This window comes from Dipodomys spectabilis, unplaced genomic scaffold (assembly GCF_019054845.1).
Source record: "Dipodomys spectabilis isolate Male_0828 unplaced genomic scaffold, ASM1905484v1 ptg000266l, whole genome shotgun sequence".
Classification (NCBI taxonomy): Eukaryota; Metazoa; Chordata; class Mammalia; order Rodentia; family Heteromyidae; genus Dipodomys; species Dipodomys spectabilis.
The window spans coordinates 6,460,304-6,479,538 of NW_024870943.1; the positions used below are offsets into that span (position 1 = coordinate 6,460,304).

Genomic DNA, 19,235 nt, shown 5'->3' on the forward strand with positions numbered 1-19,235 from the left:
ATTTGATTCTGGGGGTGGGGGTGGAACTCCTTAGTTCAGAACTCTATTCCATCTGTGCGAATGGCAGCCTGTCAAGCCTTGGGGCTCAGAATTAATGCCTAACACTGGGTGGAGAGGCGACCCACAGCAGCTGGGACCAGCCTAGCCCTGGCTCCTGCGGTAGGGGAAACAGGCCCCGTGGGGGGGGGGGGGAGGCCACTCACTGGTGGCCAGGCTTGGGTGGTGAGGTGGGCTCCGGGGGCACACATGCGCGCTGGGCCAGCAGCTGGTAGAAGGGCTTGGGCATCTCCCAGTCCTCGTCGTCCTCACTGCTGGAGTTCTCCTGCTTCACCACGCGGTTGTGCTGCCGGCTGAACCTGCGTGCCTTGGTGCTGGGAAAGATGGGGTATCCTCACTCTCCCACCATTCCGGCCTCCCCACAGTCTCTGTCCCCAGAAGTGACCAGGCCAGCGTTTGCCAGAGCCAAATCTGGGAATTAGCCACAGGCCCTTTTCATATGCTTGAAGGCTTGGGGTGGGGGGTGGGGGGGGCAGCTTGGAAATTGGAGAGAAGACCAGAATTTCAGGGAAGAGGAGAACACGCAACAGCAAAATAAGCCTGGGGTCTGAGAGACTCCATGCGGTGCAGAGACAGAAGAAAGGAAGCCAGCAAGGGGAGCCTTCCCATAAATTCTTCACCCAAGTCATTTCTGACCTGTCTTCCCATGATTCTGAGCATTGCTGGGGTTACCTAGGGTCAGGGCAGCCTGCCCCCACCACACCAGGATTTCTCACCAGTATGGCCTACGCTCTTTCAGGGACATCATGCGCCACAGCTGGGCCAGCTCCTTGGTGGCGGCGGTGGACGCGGTTCCAGGGCAGGCTCTGAGACAAGGGGGGAAGGAGGTGACACAAAGCCCAGCTCCGGCAGAGGCCGAGACCCAGCCACACAAGGGACTCTGGCCTTCTGGCGCTTTCGTGTGGTCTGAGATCTCAGATCCCAGCTAAGGTGCCGTCCAGCGAAGCCCTTTACACCCCGAAGCGAAGGTCCAATGAGACCGCCTCTGCCCTCCCCAAAGGAGCACCCCATGTCCCAGGAGAGGGGAGAGGACCTGAAGCTACCACTCCTCAGATGTTTCTGTGGATGTTCCTAGAAGAAAACCACGTGTTCTCTGCTCCCCAGGCTCTGGCACCCAGTTCTGTGTGTGTGTGTGTGTGTGTGTGTGTGTGTGTGTGTGTGTGTGTGTGTGTGTGTGTGTGTGTGTGTGTGTGTGTGTGTGTGTGTGTACTCACCAGTCATGGAGCTTGAACTCAGGGCCTGGGCGCTGTCCCCGAGCTTTTTTGCTCAAAGCTAGCGCTCTACCACTTGAACCACACATGTCTGGCTTTTTTGATGGTGGAGATGAGAGTCTCATGGACTTCCTTACTCAGGCTGGCTTTGAGCTGGGATATTCCCATCTTACCCTCCCTGAGCAGCTAGAATGACAGCTGCGAGCCCCTCGGTGCTCAAGCTAGCTGGCACCCAACTTTCCAAAGTCAACCGCAAGAATGTGTCCTTGGAAGGTCAGAGCGGAGGCTGCCAGGGTGACAGATAGGATGGGGGGGTCTTGGCCCCCTGGCCAGGCCCAGCTCTGTCCAGCATGCTGGAGAAGGAAGCAGTCGATTGAGAGGGACAAAGATCACCAGCAACATTGTTCTAGCTTGGGACTGACAGTGACAGCAGGCAGCCACCCCAGCCTCTTCCTTTGTGGCCATGTTAGCCAGAGTGTTCTTTTAGCTCAAGAATTCACACACACACACACAGAAAGGCCCTGGGTGTGTGTGGGGGGGGCACAACTCTACAGGGCAGTGGGCTCTAGGAAGAGTCAAATAAGTCTCCCAGCAATGGGGCCATGTATTTGGGGGGGGGGGTGTCCCAAGGCCCCCACCCACCCACCGGATATACTGCTTCCGGTTCATCCTGCAGAACATGATGAAGCCGTTGACACACTTTTTCTTCGCCTGGGCTGGGCAGGGCGCTTTCTTGTTCTCTTTGGGTCTCCCGGGGACCCTGTGGGCCCGGTTCTTCTTGGCTGTCCTCCTGCCCCAGGGAGGGTTCAAGGCCTGCCTGGAAGGGGTCCAGGCGCAGTCATCCTCGTTACTGGAGGACTGCATGCCCTCGGGGTCGGCCTGCAAGTCCTGGGCAGGAGAGAGAGATAAGCAGGGGCTCGAGACACTTGCTCACCTTCCAAGGCTGGCCGCCCCTCTCACCTCTTCCTGCTCCCACATGGATTCCGTATCCGTGGCCGTGTCCTCAGAAGTAGATCCGGACGACGTCTCGCTGCTGTCACTCAGTGAGAGGTAGCATTGGTCTGGGGGGGTGCAGGGCCAGCTCTGGCTGGAGGAACCAGGAAGCTCCTGGGGGGCCCAGGATGGGCCATCCTGTGCCATGATGAGGGAGAAGGGAGTCAGGACTAGAGGGCCCCCCCTCTTCTCACTGACATTCCAGACATAACTCAGGTTAGACACACATCCTCTGCTGGGCACTGAGAGTTCATACCTCCTAATGAGATTTAGAGGATGGTGGTTCGAAGCCAGCCCAGGCAGAAAATACCATGATAACCAGCCAAAACTCAGGCTGGAGGTAGCGCTTAAGTGGTAAAACACCTGCCATGGGCAAACAAGCCAAGTGAGAGGCCCTAAGTTCAAGCCCCACTGGGTGCCAGTGGCTCACACCTGTAATCCTAGCTACTCAAGAGACTGAGATCTGAGGATTATGGTTTGAAGCCAGCCAGGGTAGGAACATCTGTGAGAGTCTGATCTCCAGTGAACCACCCCAAAAACCTGAAAGTGGAACTGTGGCTCAAAAGATAGAGCACTAGCTTTCTTTGAGAAAGAGAAAAAATAGGGGCTGGGAAGGTGGCTCAGTGGTAGAGCACTTGCCTTGCATGCCTGAGGCCCTGGGTTCGATTCCTCAGCACCACATAAGCAAAAAGAAAAAAGCCGGGAAGTGGCGTTGTGGCTCAAGTGGTAGAGTGCTAGCCTTGAGCTGAAGAGCTGAGGGATAGCGCCCAGGCCCAGAGTTCAGGCCCCACGATTGGACCAAAAAAAAAAAAAAAAAAAAAGGTCAGGGGGTCTGGGAAGGTGGCTCAGTGGTAAAGTGCTTGCCTTGCATTCATGAGGCCCTGGGTTCAATTCCTCAGCACCACATAAGCAAAAGAAAAAAGCCAGAAGTGATGCTGTGACTCAAGTGGTAGAGCACTAGCCTTGAGCTGAAGAGCTGAGGGACAGCGCCCAGGCCCAGAGTTCAGGCCCTACGACTAGACCCTCCCAAAAAAAAAAAAAAAAAGGTCAGGGACAGGTCCCTTAGTTCAAGCCCTAGGACTGGCACACACACACACACACACACAAAGACATGAGCTGGGCACCAATGGCTCACTCCTGTAATCTTAGCCACTCAGGAAGCTGAGATCTGAGGATCATGGTTCAAAGCCAGCTTGGGCAGCAAAGTCCATGAGACTCTTTCTCCAGTTAATCACTTAAAAACTGGAATTGATGCTGTGGTTCAACTGGTAGAGCCTAGGCTCTAAGTTCAAGCCCCATGACCGAAGGGAAAAAAAAAAAAAAGAAACCTTTTTATTTCACAGGGTCTACGCCAGCCCCTTGGCGAACCATAGAGAATGCGGAGGGAGGAGACGGAGGAACAAGGGCAAATGGGCAGATGAACTGGCAGGTGGAAAGAGATATGCTGGAGCTTACCTTCCCTAGGGGAGCCTTGGGTGAGCAAGGAGAAGGCAGGGACTCCAGCTGCAAGAAAGCATCTTCCAGGAGACCTGGAGAGAGCAAAGTGCTGCTAAAGCAAATGCTTTTCTCCCAACTGAGCCAGGCCTGCTGCCTAGTGAGCTGGAGTCCGTGTGTCTGGCTTTCTCCTTTGTGGTCCCCTACCTTGGGTTCAAGTGCTGCTCAAAGGCTTCCTAGGAGCCCCTTTTGTCCTGAGGAGGAGGACATGGCCTCCTGCTTTGGGCTCATGGAGCTTCGGCCTCTCCAGTTGGCTTGTGACTGTCCCTGTGCTGGACGGTGGCTGCTAGGGGGAGGGGGCTGGGGTGAGGTCATTCATCTCTGGGGATCCAGCAGGCCCTACATGGGCTGTGCATTTGGGGGTGGGGGTGGAAGCCTCGGGTTTTCTGTGTGGAAGAGGAATCCATTCTGGAAGCTTACCCTCGGTCAGGTAGAAGGTGTCATCCTGTAGGATGGGCTCTGGCAGGACTTTGCTCGGGGAGCTGAAGAACAAAGGGCTGAGTGCTAAACTGTCGCTTGTATAGCTTGTCGCACCCCAGGTATTGCTCTGGGGAAGCTCCAAGACCAGTGGGGTCTCTGGAAAAAGAAACAAGAAATGGGGGGCTCATAAGTGTGGTCAGGGGTTGTCCCCCTCCTTCTGCAACACGGCATCTGCCTTTGAGGGGTTCTGCCAAGCGCAGGAGGTAGAGGGGTGACTGTTTCTCATTTGGAGTTTGTGGGTAGAAGAAATTAATAACTGGGTGCTGGGTGGCTCTTATCTGTTATCCTACTCAGGAAACTGAGACCTGGAGGATTATGTCCATGAGACTCTACCTCTAATTAAGCAAAATGCTTGACTAGAGGTGTGGCTCAAGAGGTAGCATGTCAGCCATGAGCAAAAAAGCTGAGTGAGAGTGAGAGGCCATGAGTTCAAGCCTGGCACGTGCACAAAATGATGATGATGATGATGATGCATCATGCCTAGCATTACATCAGAGATGGCAACCCCCCCAAATCACTATCAGGTCTGTGGGCTGGTGACTCACATCTGAAATTGTAGCTACTCAGGAGGCCGAGATCTGAAGATGGTGGTTCAAATCCAGCCCAGGCAGGAAATTCTATGAGACTTATTGCCAACTAACCACAGAAAACCAGAAGTGGAGCTGTGGCTCAAAGTGATAGAGTACTCGCCTTGAGCAAAAGAGCTCAGAGACGGCGCCCAGGCCCTGTATTCAAGCCCCATGACTCCCACCCCCACCCCCCACCACACACACAAAATTACTATCATCTTGTGCCATATCTAACAAAATAATTGTAGTGATCTGTACATTTTGTGTTAAGAGAGATTCTGAGATACTATCTGGGATCAAGGGATTAAAAATTAGTAATGTCTGCCACAGCAACAAATGGCTGGAACAGCAGGCACGGCACGGCGCATTTGCCATGCCCATGCTTAGCAGCTCCTCAATCTCTTTCCAGCTTTCCTGCTGCCATGGGAATCCTGCCTGGAGGAGGGTACAAGGAAGTCCACCGCCTACACTGAGGACAGACAGTGTTTCAGTCACCCGAGGGGTCGTCCTTTGTCTCCCAGGCAGGAAGCCAAATGTTAGCACCTAGGATTTCCTTGTCCAGCTCCTCACTGGAGATCAGCATCTGCCTGCAAGAGGTGAAATCAAGAGTCAGACACAGAGCCTGGGCTGGGCATGACCCTGTGACCCCCTTTGTGTGTCTCATGTGGCACTTTGGGTGCTGGCCCCAAGGAGATTCACAGTCCTTTGGCTCTGGCTCCCAAGATGCTTTGCGTCTTGTGGGAAGAAGCAGATGCTGGCAACAGAGGGGGGCTGCACTGGAGGGGGTTCAGGAAGGATGAGACTGGGGGGAGGGGGGAAAGGGAGATGAAGGAAAGAGGGAAGGAAGGAAGGAAGGAAGGAAGGAAAGAAGGAAGGGAGTCATGTCTGCCACAGTCACTGTGTATGTGTTAGAAGAGTCACTCAGAGCTTGGCACTGGCGGCTCACACCTGTAATATTAGCTATTCAGGAGGCGGATATCTGAGGATCACAGTTCAAGGCCAGCCTGGGCAAGAAAGACCATGAAACTAATTTCCAATGAACCAACAGAAAACTAGAAGTGGCACTGTTGCTCAAGGTGGGAGAGCTCCAGTCTTGAGCAAAAGAGCTCAGGGACAGCACCCAGGCCCTGAGTTCAAGCCCCATGACCGACCAGAAAAAAAGAATAGTCACTCAGTCATAAGGGGTCAGGCTACAGATGGGAGTCAGAAGGTGGTTAGCCAAGCTTTCCCATGAGCTTTCAACATCCAGCACAGAGCCAGGCCACGTGTGCTATTTGAAAGACACCTGCTGAGGACAGACACCTGCCTGACTTCATCTGCCCTCGGGGGCCTTACCTGGGAGAGATGTGCACCTTGTTGAAGAGAAAGGCTGTTTCCACTGCTCGCTGGGCCTCTTCATCAGCCTTGGGCTCATGATCCTTGGCATTGTCAATAGCACAGAAGTCTGGAGGTGTAGGCGGGGGGTGGGGGGGGTTGGGGGGGGAGGAGCAAATTGCAATGACCGATCTTGTAGATCAGGCCAGAGTCCAAGGCTCCCAGACAGCAGGGACAGAGAAGGGTCAGGGTCTGCCATCTGCCCTCCTAATCCCCCATTGCAGCCCCAAACCACAGGCTACAAGGTCCTTGCAGTGAGGCCAGGGGTGCCCAAATCACCCCTCGGTTTCTTGACTTTGCCATCCCTATCAGAAGCATCCTGAAGGGGTACACAGCACCCTAGGATACCCCAAGAAGTCTGGGTTATTCTGCATTGATCCCATATGGTGACAAGGTGATTCCTTCACTGGATAGTGAACTTGGACTCTAATGTAGCACAGGCATACTCAAGAAAAAAGCTGCCGCGCATGCGTGTGGGCAGTGTGAGGCCAGGCCTGAATTCAAGTCCTCCCCACTCCCAGCTGGCATGGTGACAGATGTGAAAGACAGTCTGGCTGCTCAGAGAGGTCTGGAGGGGAGATCCTGTCCTGTCTTCAGTTCTACAGCCTAAAGCTTCTAGGAAAAGGCCATCCCGATCTTCTTCTCCCTTACAGGTGCAAGACCCAGAGTGCTGGGAAGGGATGGGCAGTGTGTACCCCATGACCTATTGTATAGTTTGGGGCACTGCAGTGCCTGATAAAAAACACTAAAAGACTGAGTTTAGGAGCCAGGTACCAGTGGCTCATGCCTGTCTTTTTAGCTACTCAAGAGACTGAGCTCTAAGGATCATGGTTTAAAACCAGGCCAGGCTGAAAAGTCTGTGAAACTCTTATCTCCAATTAATCACTAAAAGCCGGATAAAGAGCTGTGGCTCAAGTGGTAGAGTAACAGCCTGGAGCACAAAAGCTCAGGGACGCATGCCTCGGCCCTGAGTTCAACTCTTCAGACACACACACACACACACACTCGAGTGCTTGTGTGTGCGCGCAGACTGAGTTGATGGTAAGGAAAGAGACTCACTTGTGAAGTCATAGGAGTCGATGTTCTCAGCCAGGTCCTGCACTACCAGCTGGAATATCCCTTCTTCACCACCATCCTGGAGCGAGGATAGTGCAGCCGGGAGGGGATTGCAGAGGTCAAGGCATTTTGGAGGGGTGGTGGTTACTCCCAAGTTTTCTTCTCTCAGGTCTGGAAATGTGGTCTCCCCTTCCTCAGGCTTATGTAGATCCAGAGAGCGGCGGAGCATCTGGGGTCCATCCTGCTCTTCTGTGAGTAGAGATGGGGTGTCAGAAGCTTGGGGGATGGAGATAGGAGGGGGGTAGCCTGACTGTCCCCAGAATGAGGATATTCTCATGCCTCCGGGATATGCGCACATCTTCCAGCATTGTCTACATACCACCAAGCAATGAAAATTATGATGCCTGGTTAGCCTGGATAGGTTGATGGTCCATTCCAGATCAACATCACAACTCTTTGGTGTGAGGTACACCGGCAGAAAGATTTTTTTTTTTTTTTAAGAAAACACCCAGGTGAGCTGGGCGCTGGTGGCTCATGCTTGTCATCCTAGCTGCTCAGGAGACTGAGATCTGAGGATCTTGGTCCTAAGCCAACCCAGGCATGAAAAGTCAGTGAGACTGGAAGTAGAGCTCTGGCTCAAGTGGTAGAGCACCAATCTTGAGTACAGAAAGCTCTGGGAGCCAGGTGTCAGTGGCTTACTCCTGTAATCCTAGCTACTCAAGAGGCTGAGATCTGAGGATCACAGTTCAAAGGCAGCCTGGACAAGAAAGTCCCCATGAGACTCTTATCTCCAATTAACCACTCCAAAACCAGAAGTGTTGCTGTAGCTCAAAGGGGTAGTGGGCTAACCTTGAGCAAAATACCTTAGGGACAGCACCCAGGCCCTGAGTTCAAACCCTAGGACCGGCACCAAAAAGAAAAAATGAAAAAGAAACCCTAGCTCAGGAGCAATGACAGAGCCCTGTCCAAGACAATACATAGGGGCAACGTCTTTCCTTGAGTCTAAACAGTGATTCTCATGAGAGCACTGCTTGAGCCGGATCTATGCAGGCTCCTGTGTAGAAGACACCTTTGGCTGGGTCTTGTCCTGAGGAGGAGGTGGGGGCTTCGGCTACTCCCGGCCTTTGGCATCTGGAAATTCTAGCTCTCCCCATCCCCTAGCAGAGTCCCTGCTCCCATTTGACCTCTGCTTCCCAATCAGCACCCAGTGACCACGGTACCTGATCCTCGGGTCGATTTGCACTTTTTCTTGCGAGGTTTGTGGCAGGCCTCCCAAAAATGAGAATTCTGAGAGCTTGGGGAGCTGGGCGGGGTGGAGAATCTCTGCTTGGTTTGGTCTGAAGATGAGTTCTGACCCAGCGCTGGTGGGAGGATGAAGGACACGGTGTCTGACTTTCTCTCCTGGTCCAGAACATTCTCCTGCCTTCCAGGTGTGGTGGGCTCCCAGGTGAGCTCTACAAATAGGGAAACTGAGGTGTCAGAGGAGGTGGTAGCAGAACACAGAAAAAATGTGAGGTCCTGGGATAGGAATGTGGCTTAGTGGTAGAATGCTTGCCTAGCATGCATGAAGCCCTGGGTTCCATTCCTCAGTACCATAAACAGAAAAAGCCAGAAGTGGCGCTGTGGCTCAAGTGGTAGAGCACTAGCCTTGAACAAAAGAAGATCAGAGATAGCGCCGAGGCCCTGAGTTCAAGCCCCAGGATTGGAAAAAAAAAATATCTGGAAAAAAAAAATATCTGGGGTTTCCTGAGGCTGCTCTGGGCCTTGGCCAAGAAAATAAAAGGACTATCACCTTCCGGGAGCTTTATACACTCCCTGCCCCGAACCCCCAATACCTGTCCCTCTTCCCACCTTCCTCACCTCAGAGACCACCACCTACATTGGGATGACCCCAGGCCTCTCAAGACTTCCATATTTAGCATCTCTCTCAAGTTAGCCACTAGGCCTACCATCCCAGTAGCCCTGCCAGATAGGACCTCATTGTCTTTTTTTATTTTTTTGTGCAGGTCCCAGGTTTGAACTTAGGGCCTGAGAACTTTTCCTGAGATTGTTTTGCTCAACATTGGCACTCTACCACTTGAACCGCAGCTCTACTTCTGGCTTTTTGGTGGTGGTTAATTGGAGATAAGAGTCTCACAGACTTTATTGTATGGGCTAGCTTCGAACCTTGATGATCCTTAGATCTCAGTGTCCTGAGTAGCTAGGATGACAGGTGTGAGCTGCCAGCGCCAAGCCTTTTTTTCCCACATTGTTCCTAGAAGTATTTTCTCTGGTCTCTGATTCCAATTTCACCCACACAACTTGTCTTGTACACTGGACAGCAGGGACCTTATTCTAAGGCAAAGCCCCTTCCATCTGATCCTGACATTCTCTGTAATTCTTTTTTTTTCCCTTTTAGGATTTCATCCCAGACCCTGCCCAATCTCCCCCTCCACCGCCCCCTCCCCCTCCCCTGCCCCATACAGATAGGGCATCAATCCTGCTCTGAAGCCTAGAGAAGCTAAGGTCACAAGGACGAGGCCCAGGAGCCATGCACATGTCATCTGGGTGTACCTCTGCCTCTCCATCACAACCCCCACTGCTTGCTTGTCCCCAGACATTCCTCACATGTCTCCTCACACCCACCTGCCTGCTCCTGTCTGTGCTGCTTCATTCTGGAGGCCCCTACAGCATTACCAGTGCCGTCCCTTCCTCAGGCTATGGTGTGTGTCGAGGGGCCTTGGAGACGAGGGGGATGCTCACATGTAGTATGGTGGGAAATCCTTACCTGCAGCCCCTACTTCCCTGCTGCTGATGTGGCATCCGATCAGGGTCTGGACCACATTGATACTGCTCTGAAGGTACCGGATGTAGTTCAGAACATGCAAAAGGATCTCCTTCTAAAAACACACAGGACACAGCAAAGCTGTGCTCAGAACAGCAAGGACAGGATGGCCCCAGGCCCTTTGTTCATGCTCTATCCCTGATGGTGAGGCTTTCTTCTTCTCTTCACAGCCTCCCTCATCTGCCTCCTTCTCTTCCTCCTCTAGCCTCCTGAATGCTTGCCTGCCTGCCCCCTCTCACCCAGTCTGGGTCAGCTGCCTGCCTTCTTTCTTTCTTTCTCTTTCTTTCTTTCCTTCTTTCTTTCTTTCTGTTGGTCCTAGGGCTTGAACTCTGGGCTTGGGTGCTGTCCCTTAGCTCTTCAGCTCAAGGCGAGCGCTGTACCTCTTGAGCCACAGTGCCACTTCCGGTTTTCTAGTGGTTTATTGGAGATAAGAGTCTCACAGACTTTCCTGCCCAGGCTGGCTTTGAACCCAGATCCTCAGTTCTCAGCCTCCTGAGTAGCTAGGATTACAGGCATGAGCCCCTGTGCCCAGCTTCAGCATTCTTTTTGTTGGTGGTACTAGGGTTTGAACTCAGGACTTCGTGCTTGCTAGGCAGGTGCTCTATCACTTGAGCCATGTCCTGGTTCCCTTCCTCTGCACTTTATTCCCCTCTCCCTGCCCCCTTTTATTTTATTTTATTTATTTATTTTTTGGTCAGTTGTGGGGTTTGAACTCTGGGTCTGGGTGTTATCCCTCAGCTCTTCAGCTCAATGCTAGCACTCTACCACTTGAGCCACTGCACCACTTCTGCCCCCTTTTAAACATTTCTTTTGGGGGGCTGAGAATGTGGCTCAGTGGTAGAGTGTTTGCCTAGCATGTATGAAGCCCTGGGTTTGATTCCTCAGTGCCACATACACAGAAAAAGCTGGAAGTGGCATTGTGGCTCAAGTGGTAGAGTGTTAGCCTTGAACAAATGAAGCTCAGGTACAGTGCCCAGGCCCTGAGTTCAAGTCCCAGGATTGGCAAACAAACACGTTTTTCTTCCTTTTCACACTTGTACAACCATAGAACTATTTCCACGGAGGCACTGCCACACTGTTTTATCATTATCTGCTGCCCTGTTGTTCTCTCCCATTGACCTTGAACTGTTTGACAGTCAGAATGGCCCTCACTAGTTGATTTCTGTGTCCCAAGCACACAGAATGGAGAGGAAGTTCAGCCAGGTGCTGTCACAGGAAAAGAGGCCCCCAACCCTCCTACCCCCACCCACCTCACAGCACCCAGCAGGTAGCCTCCTCTGGGTACTCAGCATCAGCCACCCAGCCACTGGCTCTCTCTGAGCTGAGGCTACTCACTAAGGCTCTAAGCATGTCAGGGTATACTAGACCTGCTTTCTTTGCCTTCATGGGATCTACGGGCTAGCTCACCCCTCATGCCTGTCATGCCAAGGTATTCAGGGGCCAGAAATCCAGAGGATCACAGTTTGAGGCCAAATTGGGCAAAAAGTGAGAGAGACATCTTCCTATCCCATCTTAACCAATAAACTGGGTATGATGGTACACGCTCGACATCGCTGCTATTGAATAGGCAGTAGGTAAAAGAATCATGGTCTAAGACCAGCCCCAGGTTAAAAAAAAAAAGTGGAACTATCTGAAAAACAAAAACAAAAACCAAAAAAACAAATAAAGCTTGGTCCCAGTGACTCTTGCTTGTAATCTTGGCTACTCAGGGGACTGAGATCTGAATACTGTTGTTCGAAGCCAGCAGAGACAGGAAAGTCTGTGAGACTCTTATCTCCAATTAATCACAGAAAAAGCCGGAAGTGGCGCTGTGCTCTGGCTCAAGTTGTAAAGTGCTCGCCTTGAGCAAAAGGAGCTCAGGGACAGTGGCCAGGCTCAGAGTTCAAGCCCCAGGAAGGGCAAAAAACAACGACAACAACAACAACAAAAAAAAAACAACTAAAGCAAAATAAATAAATAACTGAAGTAAGAGACAAAAAGGCTGGAGGTGTAATTCAAGTGATAGAACACCCAACTATCAAGTATAAGACCCTGTGTTCAAACCCTAATACTTCCAAAACAAACAAAAACATGGTATCCTGAAGTGGGAGAGAATTCCGAGGGATGTGGTCACCTGGTCAGTTACAAATGCTACCTGTCCCCTGGCTAGACTGTCATTGTTTACGTCTTTATCATGTCTGGTCCACAGAACCTCTTACAACACCTATGCACCGCAAATATGCAAGATGTTGAGGATAGAGGAAGAACTTGCTCTGATAGTCCACATCCGTACAGGTTCTAAAGATATCCACATCAAAATCCATAGTTCTAGAAATAACAATTTGGGGCGACAAAGGGACCTCTGCAGATGTGAATGAGGGAAGGATCTGAGGATAGGGTGATTACTTATTGTCTTATAAAGATCATGAGCTCTGTGTGTGTGTGTGTGTGCAAGCACACATGTGTGCAAAAGCGCCAGTCCAAGGTCTTGAACTCAGGGTCTAGGCACTGTTCCTGAGCTTTGCACAAGGCTAGCTCTCTACTACTTAAGCCACAGCTCCACTTCTACCTTTTTTATTTTTATTTTTGCCAGTCATGGGGCTTGAACTCTGGGCCTGGGCACTGTCCCTAAGCTCTACAGCTCAAGGCCAGCACTCTACCACTTGAGCCACAGTGCCACTTCCTGTTTTCTGGTGGTTCATTGGAGATATGAGTCTCAAGGACTTTCCTGCCAGGGCTGGCTTTGAACCGCAGTTCTCAGATCTCAGCATCCACAGTAGCTAGGATTACAGGCATGAGCCACCGGTGCCCAGCTTCTTTAAATATTTATTACAAAGCCCATGGAGAGAGCTTACCATTGCTAACTCACAGAGATGAAATCCACAGGTCCCCAAATGAGGGAGCGGTGGAGGAAAATGGCATTTATTCAGGGCATGCTAAGTGCTGGGCCCCATGTGACCATCATGCTATTTGGGGGGCCGGGGTGGGTAGTAGGAGTTATTTTTCCCTTCTTTGACAGCTGAGAACCTTAAGGCCTGTGGAGTCTGAGGAAGCTGCCCAGGGAGTGCAGCAGTGAAGCTAGAGGAGCATTTAAACCCATGGCTGCATGACTATAGCCCTGTCTTCTGTGTAAATGAAACCCACCAGGAGCACTTGCCTAGTATGGATGAGGATCTTGGTTCCATTTCTAGCACCACAAAACAAAAAAGAATCCTTGCCAGGCACCAGTGGCTCATGCCTGTACTCCCACCCAGAAGGCTGATAATCTGAAGATTGTGGTTCAAAGCCAGCCCAGATAGGAAAGTCTGTGAGTCTCTTATCTCCAATAAACCACCAGAAAACTGGAAATGGAGCAGTGGCTCAAATGGTAGAGCACTAAGCCTTAAGCAAAAAAGCTCAGGGACAGTGCCCAGGCTGTGAGTTCAAGCCCCATAACCTACAAAAAGAAAAAAAAGGAAGGAATCCTCAGGCTTCAAATTATGGGGTCACAGAAATGATCCTTTAGAGCAGGATCATTCCCACCTCAATGTTGGTCACTGACAGGATCTGATAGGTCTCCCAGAATGAGACCCTACTTACTGCTGTGTGAACCTTGCTACCCTAGTCTGCCTCATCTCCTTTGCTCCCCAAACCTTAGTGTGCTTCTTGGTTCCACTCTTCTGAGAAATGGGGAGCAGCAGCGCCAGCTCTCGAAGTTTGCTGGTGTGGTTTTTCTTCTCATTCCTGTTGAGTGACAAGAGCCGTCTTGGGGTTAGAACAACTACAAATTAATTTAGCATGTGACTTTCTGAACATCCCATCTCAATGACCCCAGGTTGTGGCTTGGACAAAGCCCACTCTGGGAGCACCCAAGACTCTGTTTTGGGCATCAGTAGAAGTTAAGCCTCAGCTAGGTGCTGGTGGCTCATACCTGTAATCCCAGCTACTCAGGAGGCTGAGGGTTCTGGATTCAAAGCTATCCCAGGCAGGAAAGTCTGTGAGACTCTTATCTCCAATAAACTACCAGAAAATCAGAAGTGATGCTGTAGCTCAAAGTGAAAGAGCACTAGCCTTGAGCAAAAGAAGTTTAGGGACAGTGCCCAGGTCCTAAGTTCAAACCTCACAACCGACAAAAAAAGAAAGAGAAAGGAAAAAGAAGAAAGAAAAGAAATCAAGCCTCATCATTCTCAAGGGCTCAATCCTTACTCAGTCCCCTGGTCCTTATTGACATCCTCACAGGCCTCTGAGCCTCCTGTCTGGCCTCCTCTATCCTTGTTCTTTACTAGAGGCTTCTGAAACAAAAATCTGGCCATATCACTCTTTTGCTTTGAACACCTATTGTCATCCAATGTGGTGATTCACACTTGTAATCTCAGCTACTCCCAGCTACTCAGGACACAGAGATTGGGAGGATCATAGCTTGAGGTCATCTCAGGCAAAGTTAATGAGACTCTCATCTCAATAAGTCTGGCATGACTGGGGCACTGGTGGCTCACTCCCACCTATCAGGTTAAGCTATATGAAAGACTGAGATCCAGAGGATCACAGTCTGAGGCCAGTCCAGGCAGACAAGTCCACAGAACTGCATCTCAGGTTGGGCATGGAGGAATGTGCTTGTCATTCTAGCTACCATGGGAAATCTGAAATAGGCTGGGCTGCACCCCAAATACAGGGTAGAAAGAGACACTGTATAAAAAAATAACCAGGCTGGGAATTTGGTTTAGTGGTAGAGTGCTTGCCTAGCATGCATGAAGCCCTAGGTTTGATTCCTCAGTACCATATAAACAGAAAAGGCTGGAAATGGTGCTTTGGCTTAAGTGGTAGAGTGCTGGCATTGAACAAAAGCAGCACAGGGACAGTGTCCAGGCCCTAAGTTCAAGCCCCAGGACGAAAGAAAGAAAAGAAAGAAAGAAAGAAAGAAAGAAAGAAAGAAAGAAAGAAAGGAAGGAAGGAAGGAAGGAAGGAAGGAAGGAAGGAAGAAAGAAAGAAAGAAAGAAAGAAAGAAAGAAAGGAAGGAAGGAAGGAAGGAAGGAAGGAAGGAAGGAAGGAAAACCAAGTTCGACACTGGTGGCTTACACCTGTGATCCTAGCTACTCAGAAAGTTGAGACCTGAGGATTCAGGTTCAAAGCCAGCCAAGGCAGGAAAGTTTATGAGAGACTCTTATCTCCAATTAATTAGCAAATAATCAGATATGGAGCTGTGGCTCAAGTGGTAGAGTGTTAACCTTGAGCAAAAGAAGCTCAGGGAGAGCACCCAGGCCCTAAGTTCAAGCCCCAGGACTGGCCAAAAAAAAAAAAAGTCTTAGAAAGACCTAGCAACAAGTGAATCTTGTTGTTATTGTTTGTTATTATTTGTTGTGATACTAAGGCTTGAACCCAGGGCCTCCACTTCATACATGTGAGGCAATACTCTACTACTTGAGCTACACTTCAGCCTATTATGTTATTATTCAATCTGAGTGGCTAGAGATAGAAGGGACATGGGGAGCCATTACCTGGTACTGTGACCCAAGGAATCATTGCTAGGCTGTTCAGAGGAACTCAAGTATCTACCAGAAACAAACATCTGCAAAGAGGAAAAATAAATTATTAGTGATCTCTAGGACTCCCAGAGCAAAGGTCTACATGATGGGTACCTTTCATTTCTTCTTGGGTGCTTCTTTTCAACTTAAGAGTCCTAACTCTCCATAACGATGGACTCATAGGCCTCAATTAAAAACTTAAAGCTGGGAGCTGGTGGCTCACACCTGTCATCTTAGGTACTGAGAAGGCTGAGATCTGAGGATAGAGGTTCAAACCCAGTCCAGGCAGGAAAGTCCACCAATTAACCAAGTCCGTTTAATCACTAGAAAACCAGAAGTGGAGCTGTGGCTCAAAGTCATAGAGCTCAGTAGCCTTGAATGGAAATCATTCAGAAACAGTGTCCAGGTCTTGAGTTCAAGCCCCATGGATAACGACAACAAAAAATCCTAAATTCTCTGGGCACTGATATCCTGGGGCTTTGGTGCTGTCCCTGAGCTTTTTCACTCAAGGCTGACACTCTAGCACTTGAGCCATAGCTCCACTTCTGGTTTTTATGGTGGTTAGTTGAAGATAATAGTCTCACAGACTTTCCTGAGAGCACTGACTTCAGTGCTCAGCCTCCTCAGACCTCAGCCTCCTAAGTAGCTGACATGAATACGCCCAAGGTGCTTGGCCTGTGAGACTCTTATCTCCAATTAACCACCAAATAGCCAAAAGTGGAGCTGTGGCTTAAGCAGTAGAGTACTAGCCTTGAGAGAAAAGAAGCTCAGGAGCCGGCCACCGGTGGCTCACGCCTGTCATCCTAGCTACTCAGGAGGCTGAGATCTGAGGATCACGGTTCAAACCCAGCCCGGGCAGGAAAGTCCGTGAAACTCTTATCTCCAATAAACCACCAGAAAACCAGAAGTGGGGCTGTGGCTCAAGTGGTAGAGCACTCACCTTGAGCTGAAGAGCTGAGGGACAGCGCCCAGGCCCAGAGTTCAAGCTCCAGGACTGGCATACACACACACACACCAAAACTCAAATTGAGGTTTTAGGTTCCTAATCTTAGGCCCTATAGATTTGAAGCCTAACTCTAAGTCTCCAGTCCTGCCATTTCAGACCACTCACTTCCTTCCAGAAAACTCCAGAACCCCAGACTTCAAGACATTCCCCCGCCCCAATATTGGGGTATCCAGATTCCAACAGGGAAGCTTCTAGTCTCACACACATCTCACTTCCTCAGGTTCTCTAATCTACCTACCTCCACACACAAACTCCGAGAGACCCCAGATTCCCAAGGGCTCCTCTAAACAGCGCCTTCCACAGGCCCGACTTTAGAGGGGACGCCCCAAAACTCGACCCAGCCTCACACTCCAACGCCCGCTCCGTCTCCAGGCCTTGTGCCCCCCTCTCAGGACCCTACAACCAGGAGACAAGCCACAACCTTTATAAAGGGCCTCTCTGGGAGGGGGGACCCCAGAATCTCCTGACTTGCTAAAGCTCCAGGGAGTCCACTTCCCCCCTCTCCCATTCCAGACACCCCAACATTCGCTCCTCGCCAGGTCCTCTCAGCCTCCGGCACCCACCTCAAATGGTGACAAAAATGGCGCCAGGCCTAAGTTATGGTTTCACGACAGCCCCACACACTGGTGAGCCAGAAACCCCACAGCGTGCCGGGCCGGTCCTGGGTGGGAAAAATATGCACAGAAGCCCCCGGACTCCCGCCGGCTGCGGCCTAAGTTCTGAGCCCCCAGCACAGCACGAGGAAAAGGCGCGAATTCCCACGCTGAGGAGAGAGAGGCACGCGCCCGGCCGCCCCCTCTCCAGTTCCCGCCAAAGCAAGGCGAGGCGCGAGAAGCCTCTAGAGGTCAGGAGAAGTGGCCCTGCGCAGGCGCGCTGCGCACACCCCCCAGTGGCCGGGTCCCACAGCCCGGACCTCGTGTCTCCAAGACACTTGCTGGCAAGCTCCACGAGGCTGGCCAATCAGCGTTCGTCCACCTACCCGCCTTTTCGGGAGGCCACGCCCCCTCCCGTTTTGCTGCCTGGGAGACCAGATGACTGTTCAGTTCTCCAGCTTCAGAAACCTTGGGGTCATTAAGAGGTGAAGTTGCCCTTTTGCCCCTGCCTGCCAACGACTCCTGACCCCAAGGTACCCCATTTCCACAGCTTTCTCCCTCGAATTGGTGCCTACTGTGTGCCAAGCAGAATGTTCCACGCTGGGAACTTTGCCAAGATGGAATTGAGACTTAATCCTAGTTTTTCCTCGTGAAGTTTGCACGTGCTTTTGAGATGCAAAGTAAACGGTACATTTTAGAAAACCCATTCTTGGGGCTTGGAAGATGGCTCAGCGGTAGAGTGCTAGCTTAGCATGCATGAAGCTCTGGGTTCGATTCTTCAGTACCACATACACAGAAAAAACTGGAAGTGGTGCTGTGGCTCAAGTCGTAGAGTGCTAGCCTTGAGCAAAAGCAGCTCAGGGACAGAGCCCATGCCCAGGCCGTGAGTTCAAGCCCCAAGCCTGGCGGTGGGGGAAAAGGAAAGAAAAGAAAACTTTTTTTTTTTTTTTTTTGTCGGTGTGGGCTTGAACTCTGAGCTTAGGCACTGTGATCCTCAGATCTTAGCCTCCTCAGTAGCTAGGATTATAGATGTGACCCACTGGCCCCTGGCCGAAAACTCATTCTTATAATGCAGGAGGAGAATGGACTGGAAAAAAGAAATACAACTTTAAAGCCAGGCACTGGTGGCTCAGGTCTGTAATCCTAGCTATTCAGGAGGTCCAGATCTGAGGATCCTAGTTTGAAGCCTGCCCAGGTAGGAAAGTTTATGAGAGTCTTTTTTTTTCTTTTGGCCACTTCTGGGGCTTGAACTCAGGGTCTGGGCATTGTCTCTGATCCTCTTTGTGCTCAAGGCTAGCACTCTATTACTTGAGCCACTACTCCACTTCTGGCTTTTTCTAAGTAGTTTGTTGGAGGTAACAGTCTCATGGGTTGGGCACCGGTGGCTCACACCTGTAATCCTAACTACTCAGGAGGCTGAGATCTGAGGATAAAAGTTTGAAACCAGCCAAGACAGGAAAATCCATGAGAGTCTTATCTCCAATTATCCACTCAAAAACTGAAGGCGGCACTAAGGCTCAAAGTGGTAGAGCACTAGTCTTGATCAAAAGAGCTCAGGGACAGTAACTTGGTCCTGAGTTCAAGCCCCACAACCAACACAAAAAAATTAAATTAAAAAATTTAAAAAGTAGCCGGGTGCCGGTGGCTCAAGCCTGTAATCCTAGCTACTCAGGAGGCTGAGATCTGAGAATCTCGGTTCAAAGCCAGCCCGGGCTGGACAGACCGTGAGACTCCTATCTCCAATAAACTACTAGAAAACCGGAAGTGGCGCTGTAGCTCAAGTGGTAGAGCACTCGCCTTGAGCTGAAGAGCTGAGGGACAGAGCCCAGGCCCAGAGTTCAAGCCCCATGACCAAAAAAAAAAAAATTTTTTTTTAAAAAGTCTCGTGGACTTTTCTGCCTGAGCTGGCTTCAAACTGTGATCCTCAGATCTCAGCCTCCTGAGTAACTAGCATTACAAATGTAAGCCACCAGTGCTTGGCTCAGTCATATCTTTAATTAATTACCCAAAAGCTAGAAGTGGAGCTATGGCTCAAGTGGTATAGTGCTAGCCAAGAGCACAAAGAGGATCAGAGACAGTGCCCAGGCCCTGAGTTTGA

The 19,235-nt window shown here is 50.8% G+C and overlaps 1 protein-coding gene across 1 annotated transcript; it reads right to left on the bottom strand.

The window, feature by feature from the left end:
• Window positions 1-199: 199 nt before the first annotated feature.
• On the bottom strand, window positions 200-15,582 carry Meiosin (meiosis initiator). Its single transcript, XM_042700226.1, has 13 exons — window positions 15,512-15,582; window positions 13,670-13,781; window positions 10,002-10,113; window positions 8,455-8,688; window positions 7,238-7,483; window positions 6,140-6,248; window positions 5,300-5,391; window positions 4,176-4,331; window positions 3,717-3,790; window positions 2,229-2,399; window positions 1,915-2,156; window positions 774-863; window positions 200-371 (listed from the first exon to the last, which is right to left on the bottom strand). The coding sequence occupies exons 1-13, from the start codon at window positions 15,580-15,582 to the stop codon at window positions 200-202; spliced, it is 1,881 nt and encodes a 626-aa protein (XP_042556160.1).
• Window positions 15,583-19,235: the final 3,653 nt, after the last annotated feature.

Excerpts from the sequence above, each read along its gene's own strand:
- Meiosin (XM_042700226.1), bottom strand. The coding sequence starts at position 15,582 with ATGTTTGTTTCTGGTAGATACTTGAGTTCCTCTGAACAGCCTAGCAAT. Across the intron at positions 2,400-3,716 it reads CCAAGGCTCCCCTAGGGAAG|GATGGCCCATCCTGGGCCCC; the intron begins GTAAGCTCCAGC and ends ATCATGGCACAG. Across the intron at positions 2,157-2,228 it reads CCATGTGGGAGCAGGAAGAG|GACTTGCAGGCCGACCCCGA; the intron begins GTGAGAGGGGCG and ends TCTCCTGCCCAG.